Source organism: Neolamprologus multifasciatus, chromosome 19, assembly GCF_963576455.1.
Source record: "Neolamprologus multifasciatus chromosome 19, fNeoMul1.2, whole genome shotgun sequence".
Lineage (NCBI taxonomy): Eukaryota > Metazoa > Chordata > Actinopteri > Cichliformes > Cichlidae > Neolamprologus > Neolamprologus multifasciatus.
The window spans coordinates 3474178-3484504 of NC_140457.1; the positions used below are offsets into that span (position 1 = coordinate 3474178).

Below are 10327 nucleotides of genomic sequence, written 5' to 3' on the forward strand. Positions count from 1 at the left end.
CATTCACTGATTAAACTGCTTGAAGTTTTTCAAAAGGAAAAATGTTTATGCATGGGTAAAGATGGATTTTCTTCTTGTCTGCAGGTAAATCAACAGTATAATAGAAGTAAAGCTTTTTGTTTTTTAGTATAATTTTGATGATAGTGATCGCTTATATTTTCTGCTCACGATTCCCTCCAAGAGCAGCCAATACTGTTCTGTGAAATCACACCCTGGACTCGGAGAATTTGTCCTGAGGTTTGAAAATCCTGGTCCTTCTGTGGGGGCTGGGAAAGTTTCCAAATTGTGTAACACTTTTCACATCTTCACCTCATATACTTTTTTGACTTTCCACTAATTGACTGGCAGCCATTCACTAACCATTGATTTAGGAATCATTTCTACAGCAACTGCCATCAATCATCAGCAACCACTCACCAGCAGTTTAACAGGGACTACAGATTATTCCTTAGTGGTTGACAGATGGTTGCAGACTGCTTTCTAGGCCTGTGTATTTGGGCCCTTGGCTTTTGTTTGATGAAATTATGATTGACTGACTCTTTTAGCATGCATGTAGCATTTCATTATGTTTTGTGAGATACCTTTGCTTGGTGGTAGAAAATTAAACAGCGAGAGTCAAACATAGTCCAACCAGGAGCACAGCTGCAGAACCTGCAAAACAGTCATATTAGAAAGAAACTGTACACATAATGTACATGGGCACGATAGAGGGACATCTAAATTAATTCCAGTATCATAAGCTTTGTAATCCCAAACCCCAAAATAAATGCAAGCTAGAACCTAAATAAGGACATCCAAATGTCCCCTGGCAATGTCACAGAATAAAGGTCTAATTATAATAATTCTATTTGTATTATTATAATTGTTATTAAAATATTAATTAATTAATTAATTATTAAATTTGTTAAATCAAAAATACATATAAGCAATTAACACATTTTAAAAACATAAATAAAGTTAAAGTTATTTGAAGAAAGTTTAAATTCTTGAAACCGGAAGTTTGAACTGAACAGTCCGCCAACACATTAAGTTCGACTGTTCCCTGTCTCGTGTTAAACACCTGCACGCGGGAGTGAAGGAAGGAAGTAGGGCGGGAGGTGAGAGCTTCAGCGGGTGAGTTTGGTTTGATATTAAAGCCGTTAAATTTAGTTTTTTCTTTTGTTTGTCTTTTTTAAAACCCGTTACTGAGTCTCTCAGACGGGCAGCGTACCGCTCTCATCCGCACCTCTGGTTCTCGGCGTCCGCTCGGGGGTCTCGGTGTTGCTCGAGCCGATCCCAGCGCGCAGTAACGGGTAGCGGACTTAGCAGCTAAGTGTGCTAATAGCTAATATTGGCTTTAAGCCATGTAATAAACTAAGCTTTTATAAATCAGCTACCATTATTTATGGGAACTATTTTTAAGTAATATTAAAAAAAGTTCTCTTTACTACCTTAAATACACCCGAGGTAATCATGAAGTGTCAGAAATGTTTGCCCGCCATCCGCGAAAGCTACAAACATCATTGATTCAGACTTACAGAAATCATAATTTAGTTTTATTTAATTTTCTTGGTGGTATTCACTGTGTGAAATTTTATTATGTAATGCAGTCATATTCTAAGGTTGAAATCTTTTAGCGTTTTCGGTATTTGGTCTTTAAATTGAAGGTGATTGACTCAGTGTAAATGAGCCTTGTTACCTTAATGGGTCAAAATAAGTCCTTTGCCACTAGTGAGTACACACTTTGTTTTTTTTCTTTGTTTTTTGGCAGGTTATCGTTTTGATTTCATTGTATTAATACTGGTAATTGTTATATTTATGAAGGTAGAGCTAGTTTTTTTTTTTTTTATTGCTATTAATACAATTCAAATAGGGAGTAAAATATCTGCATAGTTGTGGTTTGACCAAATTGTATGTGAAAAGACTGAATGAGATGATTTGATGTGACTTTGATTTCTCAGTGTGGGCCTTGGTAGAGCTTTCCCTCTACACCAGGGGTGGGGAACTTCAGACCTCAATGGCTGGTGTCCTGCAGGTTTTAGATGTGTTCTTGATCCGAAACGGCTGATTCAAATGGGTAAATTACCTCCTTAACATGTCTTACCTTCTCCACATGCCCATGAACAAATCATTGGCTTCAGGTCCAGACCCAGGGTGATATTGAAAACCTTGAGGCCTGGAGTTCCCCAACCCCTGCTCCACACCAATAGTGTTTCCATTTTTTATTTTTTTTTGGCACGTAAATTTAAAAAATATGATCTCAATAATAATCTAAATGGTAAATGGCCTGTATTTATATAGCGCTTTACTAGTTCCTAAGGACTCCAAAGCGCTTTACACATCCAGTCATCCACCCATTCACACACACACATTCACACACTAATCTAAGAGCTCAATAATGGCATTTGTGGCTAGGACTTGTTAAGCTCTCCAAAGGATGACTGGAGCTTCATGTGCCTTGCTCAGTATTCAATAAGCATGGATTAAATATGAATCAGGGCAGAGTATGATGATGTCTGCATTCACATAGAGACAAAGCTTTTTTTTTTTAACCATCTTAAGAAAACAAAACAAAACAAAAATGCTAATTCATAAACTAAAACTTAAGTCTAAATCTTTTTGTTAACTTTAAATGCATGCTCAGTAACTCGGGTAGGGAACTCCTGAAATATCATCATCCAGATTCAGTGGGAAACACTTTTAATCACTTATCCAAATGGCGACTTCAGTCTCAGCTGACTGCAGGTTTCCTCAAGCTTATAAACAGTACAGCTGTATACCGACCTGCCTGCAGTCAGCTGAGACTGAAGTTACTTGGATGAGTGATGAAATGTTTCCCCCCCCCCGGAAAGGCTGCATCCAGATGAACAGAATAAACTTGCCGAGTTTCTAAAAACCTAGAACTTACAAAAAAAGAGGAAAAAATGAAAGAAATTTCCATGGAACAGTGTAATCTTTATTTTCTGTGCTTTTCAACATGCGCCCTTAACTTGATGTAAACACAGGCGTACATTTTTTCTCTTCCCTTAAACTGAAGGAATAGGAATCCAGGACATATTCATCACGAGCACAGAGAAGGACATGGCGCAAAGAATCCACAGTGAGTCTTGGGGAAATGCTGTTGACATGAGTTATATTCTTCCAAGGGTTGTATAGTGTTGCCCATTAATGCATTAAGGAGAAAAAAATGATGTTAATCTGATATAAACTTCTGTTTGAACAATTATTTAATGACTAAAAAAAGAAAATGGTGCTTTTTCCGTTCTTTTTCCAATAGACCTAGACGACAAATATCCCACAAATATATTCAGAAGACTCGGTCCACCCATATTTGACCAGTTGAAACCTTTTTCTGTCTGTCCAGGGATCATCAGTTGTGACCAAAGAGCTGATGTGCACCAGTTAAGACGGCTTTCTAAGCCATTTATTAATTTTAAGATTGAGATCATTAACAACGGCACAAATAAAAGAAAACTGCATGAATCCAGTCCTGACGACTGTTATGTGACCCCATTAAAAAAGCCCTTTGATCCAAAGGCTTTGTCCCCTGACCTCGGGTGTTTTGTGGAATGTTACAGCACTCCTGTGAAACAGGAATTGGCATCCCCTTTTTCCACATTGAATCCTGAACTGACAGCTAAGACACAAGATGTTGGGAGTGAAATAAAAGAAACTGTGAGCTCCCAGCTGCTCTCAAAAGATGCAAAATATGGACCTTCCACAGAAAGAGGAGGATGTCTCAAAAAAGAGACCAAAGCACAAGATCTGATGCATGAGAGGATTTTAAATCCTTCACCGACATTTGACTGTGACGTGGATGACATCTTGTGTCTCAATCCCGATAGCCCTTTAAGATTTTTGGAAGATGAAGACGGCTACATGAGTCACAGTTGCCAAATCTTTCAAGATGGGCTGTTTCCCGTTGCTGGACTCACTGTGGCAGAAGACCCAGCAGATGAGGTGAAGAGGGAAACGTGTCTCAGTGTAAAAGACGTGGAAGAGGATAAAGGCTATATATCGCTTTTGTTTATCAATGAAAATAAAGGGGCCGGGTTGGTGAACTCCAAACAGCTTACAACTAACTCAGCCGAGGGTGACTATCATCCCCAAACTTCATCTGACCCACGGGTTCATGAACAAACTGCAACCTCTGGATGCCTTACCGTCACAGTAGACAACCTGATCCCAAGTAGTTGCGAACCTCTCTTGGAGCATGTGAACACTAATTGTTTGGAAAGTTGTAAATTGGAGGGGGTGTGGGATATCGGTCCTCCAATATTTGAATCCTCTATGTGCCACAGCGAAACAGACAAATTGAAAGCAGAGCAGAGCTGTGAGGAGGTGCAGGAAAATGTGACTGAGCCTGTCCAAAGCACACTGAAGAAACAAGACACTGCTGTGGAAACCAGCTATGAAGCCACGCTTCCCCTCAAAGTACAGGTATGTTACCTCAGCCTTTATCTTTATCTTATTTGTCTGGGTTACTTTTTAAATATAAATATCAACTGTAATATTGTGGATCACTTAGGTAAATCTTGGACATTACACAAAATGCCCTTTTGACTTTTTTTCTCAGGTTAAATCCAAAGTGCAGAACTCAAACAGAAGCACCCCGGACAGCAGTGTTGTTTCTGTCCCAAAGACGGCGACAAAGCCCATCAGAACCCTTCAGCCTGGCAAGAGCGCCTCTCAGAGGTATTGTAGTAATCACCACCACCACTAGAGGGAGCTATGTTACTGTAACTCACACGTTTTCTTTCTTTTTTCATGGCTTTGTGATTTCAAGGTTGTCTGTATCTGCCTTATTGTTTCTTTATCTTGCAGCTTAGTGTATCTTTTCTTAGCTGAGCAGGCTTTGTGTTTATAGTTTTCATAATTTCATGTCTGAAGTGTGACATGATTAGATATGTTTGAATTAAACTTGGTGTTTTTATTTTCCTTTAGATCCATGGTCTTCGGCAGTGAATTGCAGTGGGAGCAGGAAAAGGAGCTCTATGTGCATTCAGTTGTCAGTCATATGTATGAGAATCTAGGAGTCAGTAATGGTGAGAAGCTGACCTAGTGTCTGTGCAAAGAGAATGGGAGCACTCTGATATCTAAATTATCAGGCCTTTCTCCTGTTTACTGTTTTGCTTTGCATTCCTTTTTTTTTAATATCCATTAATTTACACATTATATAGATTTTTGAGAAGGAACACCAGAGAACAGTTGTTAAATTTCAGCACGATACAGCTTATTTTTTACATTTTAAGCTCTGTCTACAGTACTGTGGAGGAGTGTAGTATAGACAATTTAAAACAAACAAACTAAAAATACTTAAACTATATGGGGTAAAGACATTTGTTTCCTCCAGGTGTCACATCTGAGCTCCGGAGTTTGATGAGCTGTGTATCAGCAGGCGTGAAAAGCAGAGAATGGCAGCATCCCTCCAACCTCACCTGCAGGTACGTCGCGCTCTCTACAGTCCTTTATAACTATGAAGTCTCACTTTCAAGCAATCATTTGGCAGATCTGAGGAATGATGCAAAGCAAGATTAATGGGTTAACTAGATATGTCATGCAGGTTCAGTGTTATGAAGGTGGCTTTTCTTCCTGGTTGGATGAGCATAGTAAATTATGCTGAATGGATACACTTGTCAGGAGCAGGTTATGTTTACTTGCATGCTGGGGCAGCAGGTTGAAGGATTCCAACAGGGTCCATAAACTGATCTGCAAGGGCAGTAAAACTGTGGGGATGGAGCTCGACTTTGAGTCCAAGTTGAGGACAATCCTGGACACTTCCTCCAACACACTCAAAGACGTGCTGGCCAGTCACAGGAGCAGGTTTGGTGAGAGTCTGAGAATACCTAAATGCACAACTGAACAACACAGGAAATCATTCCTGCCTGTGGCTGCTTCATGGTACAATCCGTCCATGTAAAGCACAAGTTCAGTTCACTTATTTTTACAGTGCCAGATCACAAGAACAGTCATCTCAAAGCACTTTACATTGTAAACTTAAAATTTGTATTGTTTTGTAGTCCCTTCAATAATACAACAGAGAGAACAAAAAAAGTTACAGAACCTCCAGCAACTACACACTGCAGTAGTTGCACACCTGTACTATCTGCACATCCTCTGCAGAGGGGAAAAATAAAGTACAGTAAGAGGGCACCTCAGTGTCAACCCTGCATATTTAACTTGTGTGATATACTCGGATGTTTTTAATTAAAGCTATTTTCTGCCTAAACACACAGCGCTGCTGTTGCAGGAATTTGCATGTGTTCAGTTGGTGATGCAAAAAAACTCATGTTTTTGTACTTTAAACTGAGTTAACCTGGGATAAAGTTTCATTGGTTTAATTTCTGCTGAAATAGGCAGCAGCACTTAAAGTAACTTTAAGTCATGAAGTATTACCCTCATCTTATTTATAGCAACAGTTATCGCCTGTGGGAGACATTTATTGTCTTGTTTTTAATAATTAATGTTATTTATGAGATTTATGTGTGACTTACATTTATGTGTATTTGCCTGTTGATTTTATTCATTCATTTTATTTTATTTTTGTCATCTTTATTTTGTGTAAGAACTTACTACAGACTCCAGGGTGAAAAGACACTCCAGCATGTAGTGGAGCGCCGGGAGCAGACTGCCTCAGGAAACAGAATGCTCATAATCACTGCCATGACACCCATTTTGTTGATGTTGAACTTCATAGTTACGCCGTCTTCTGCCCTTATTTTCAGAAATTACTGGAGACACTTTGGGGCAGCAGCAGCACTGATGACCCTGGATGAATGGCAGGCCAAGAACTGTCTGATGCACAAGCGCTTCGATAAGATACCAAAGATCTTTGAAAGGAGTCCGTGCCCGTAAACTCAGCTTTGTGGTTTATAGACGTGTCAGGAAAAACTACACTTTCAAAACATATTTGTGTATATGTATATAACAAAATGTATATATTTGAGTATTTAGGTTTTCTTTCTGGCTTTTTGATTTACTTTTCTTTCAAATGCATGCACGTTCCTCCTAATTTAAAAACGTATGCATGTTTTCAGTGGTTTTGTTTTGTGAAAGTCTGAATCACTGAAGAATGTCCTAAACTTGAATTACTGACTTAGATTACTGACTTTGTTTTTGGACCTTTTGATTTTGTGCGTCTTTTATTGCACTTAATTTTTACTTTACAATAGCGATGATTTGTTACTATGTCAGTTTTACTTACGAAGTAACAAAGAAGCATCTGCACTTTCTAGGTACTGTTTTCTTTGAAATATTTACTCAGCGTTGGTGTAAATATTTAAAGATTTTGCTCAGTAACTAAAAATTATGAACATGGTTATATTGTTGCATTAAACATTCTTTTTCCATGGCTGATTCTTACTGTTGTCTTTGACCGTTTACTTAAAATAATAATAATCAGACAAATTTAAATACAGTCCAGTGTCAGGATCTGTAATTGTATTTTTTTTTTCCCCATATATTTTTTTTTAGTTAAAAATTTGTGTTTTACAATACAAACATTTGAACACCCTCACATTCACACACCCATCCATACATCAAACCTGCCTACATCATATTCAAATGAACAAATAAGCATAGTTCTCACAGTAATACGAGGAATTAGGATAAACAAGATTCTCCCCTCTTTTCCTTCTTTCTCATAAACATCCTTCACCTCCCTAAAATATCCATATATGGCTTCCACATATTCACAAAGTGCCACTGTTTGTCCTTGGCAATATATGTTAGTCTTTCCAGGCCTAGAGTCTATTTCCTTCTTCCAGAGTCCCATGGAGGGAGCATCCATACTCCTCCAACATAGTGCCATGGCTTTTCTGGCTTGAAGTAGTCCATAGTCCAGTAATTTGGTTGCTTAAATTCCCTTGGATATATTCCAAGTACACAGAGTTTACCTTTTAAAGGGATTTTTACCTTAAACACTTCAGACATTTGATGATATCTTTCCAAAATTTCTGGATTTTAGGACATTCCCATAGACAAAGGAGAAGAGTTCCTTTTTCAACTAAACATTTAGTACAGATGTCTGGAATATCATTGGACGTATGATGGAGCTTGGTGGGTGTTATATAGGTTCTCATGAGCCATTTATATTGCAGGAGTTTAAAGCGTGTGTTTATTGTTTGTTTTTGTGCTTTTAAGCAAGCCTGGTTCTAGTCATTTTCATCTGTCCTCCTGGATCTCCAGTCTCCAAGCATCCAGGTTATCTGCTGCTGAGTCTTTGGAGGAAAGCATCAATAAATGATAATATATATATATATATATATGAATATATATATATATATATATATATATATATATATATATATATATATATATATATATATTCATATATATATATTCATATATATGTATATATATGAATATATTCATATATATGTATATATATGAATATATTCATATATATGTATATATATGAATATATTCATATATATGTATATATATGAATATATTCATATATATGTGTGTATATATACACATATATATACATATATATATATATATAACGAGATACAATTAGTAGAGAGAGCATGTTGGATGAAAGTACATATTGTGGCAAAGACAAAGGTCATTTAGCAAAAAGATGATACCAAAAACAAACTTCAGTCAAAACAATGCCTGAGATAACCTGTTTTTGTTAATGGTGGAAGTTCAGCAATCTTTTGCAGTTTTGATGACACATAATGTTTCAATTGTAAATTTTTTAAAAAGGTCTTTGAGCGTATTATTAAATACTTCTTACATAACTGATCAAATGTGAGCAACCTGCTATCTGCATATAAGTCTTTAACTTTTTGAATTCCTTTATTTTTCCATATTTTAAATCCTCCATTTTTACCAGGAGTAAATGTTTAATTTCCCCAAATAGGGGTGAATTGCAAAAGCGATGGAGGATCATCCACATGTTTATGTGCTGCATGCCAAATTAAGAAAGGGTTCTTTGTATTCTTTTTTTTAATGTCTTAGTGTTTGAAGGATGTAGAAAAGTGTGTAAGGGAAGACCTGGAACAGATTCTTGCTCAGTGTCAACCCAGGCTGGGAGGTGTTGTTGGGCAAAAATAATTGGTGGCCGATGTTAGTTGGGCACGGAAACACTAACCAATGGTTTAGCGTTTCCGTGACCTCTTCTACAAGGGGAACATAATTTGAGGTTATGTCCTTGAGGCTTGAGGTGATCCTAATGCCTAAATATTTAAAGCCTGTTTTAGTTGTTTTAAATGGGGTGGCCACAACAGGCCTTCTTTCTTCCTCATTAAGAAACATTAACTCTGATTTAGAATTTTTAATTTTGTATCCTGAAAATTCTCCATTTTTTTAATCAATGTTACTAAATTAGGGATACTATCTTTCAGATTAGTCAAAAAATATAATATTATCTGCAAATAAAGAAATTAAATGGTCTCTTCCTCCTCCTCCTGATACCTGATATTCTTGTATTTGCTCTCACAGCGATGGCTGTGAGAGCAAATACACAAATACACAAACTTGTGCTTTTGGGTTTGTATACAATAACCGGATCCATTTCAGAAATGTTTCACCCAGTCCATATTTGTGGAGCACCTGTAAGAGATGGTTACATGGATCCAGTGATAACAGCGCAGTGTCCTTACTATTGTTTTTCTCATAAAGTACATTATATTATAATAGCCTTGTCTCGTTTTAACAAAACCTTGTTGATCATCTATTATCAAATTAGGCACACATTTATCTGGTCTCCCAGAGAGTGCTTTACACAAATCTTTGTATCACATCCCATAAGACTAATTCCCCTATAAGAGGAGCATTCAGTCGGAGGCTTATTTGGCTTCAATAAAAGGGACTCTAATTATATTTAAATCCAGAATAAACACTTACAGTTATAAAATTAAGCATCAGTTGGAGCTTTCCTCAGATCCTCCCTCCTCACAGAAAGAATCTGATTTGTACCAGAAGATGTAAATTATAATAGTAGTTAAAATTGCTTCCATCATTTTTGATAATTTGCACTGGTCCATCATTTAAAATAGTTTTTTTTAGGGGTTATAATTTTGCTTTTGCTTTTTCCTTTTTCACATGCAGCTTTGTATTGGGTGGTTGAGATTTATCGATCCATAATGGTGCACTCTCGCTTAAAATATTCATATAACACTAATTGAATAGAATCAATCAGTCTGCAGGTTTTGCCCCAGCACATTAATTTTTAATTTTTAGAGACGGTGACAGTGACATACTAAGAAAAAGGATATTGTGTATAAAGCGAGAAATTTAGTCAATTTCTTCAGTGAATTTGCTATTTTGCAACAACAATTATCTCAAGGTGCTTTATATTGAAAAGTAGAGCTCTTATAGTTCTTGACTGAGGATGATT

The 10327-nt window shown here is 37.0% G+C and overlaps 1 protein-coding gene across 1 annotated transcript; it reads left to right on the forward strand.

The window, feature by feature from the left end:
- The first annotated feature begins 1012 nt into the window (after positions 1-1012).
- LOC146495722 (uncharacterized) lies at positions 1013-7335 on the forward strand. The gene is made up of 8 exons (XM_085144390.1): positions 1013-1113; positions 1941-2056; positions 3017-3079; positions 3344-4419; positions 4556-4674; positions 4924-5024; positions 5333-5423; positions 6705-7335. Exons 2-8 carry the CDS (start codon positions 2053-2055, stop codon positions 6832-6834), a joined length of 1584 nt encoding a protein of 527 aa, XP_085000516.1. The 5' UTR covers positions 1013-1113; positions 1941-2052; the 3' UTR covers positions 6835-7335.
- Positions 7336-10327: the final 2992 nt, after the last annotated feature.

What these genes read in the sequence shown, in the direction of transcription:
- LOC146495722 (XM_085144390.1), top strand. An exon ending in GGCAAGAGCGCCTCTCAGAG is followed by an intron (nt 4,675 to 4,923) that starts GTATTGTAGTAA and finishes ATTTTCCTTTAG; the next exon opens with ATCCATGGTCTTCGGCAGTG. An exon ending in CCCTCCAACCTCACCTGCAG is followed by an intron (nt 5,424 to 6,704) that starts GTACGTCGCGCT and finishes CCTTATTTTCAG; the next exon opens with AAATTACTGGAGACACTTTG.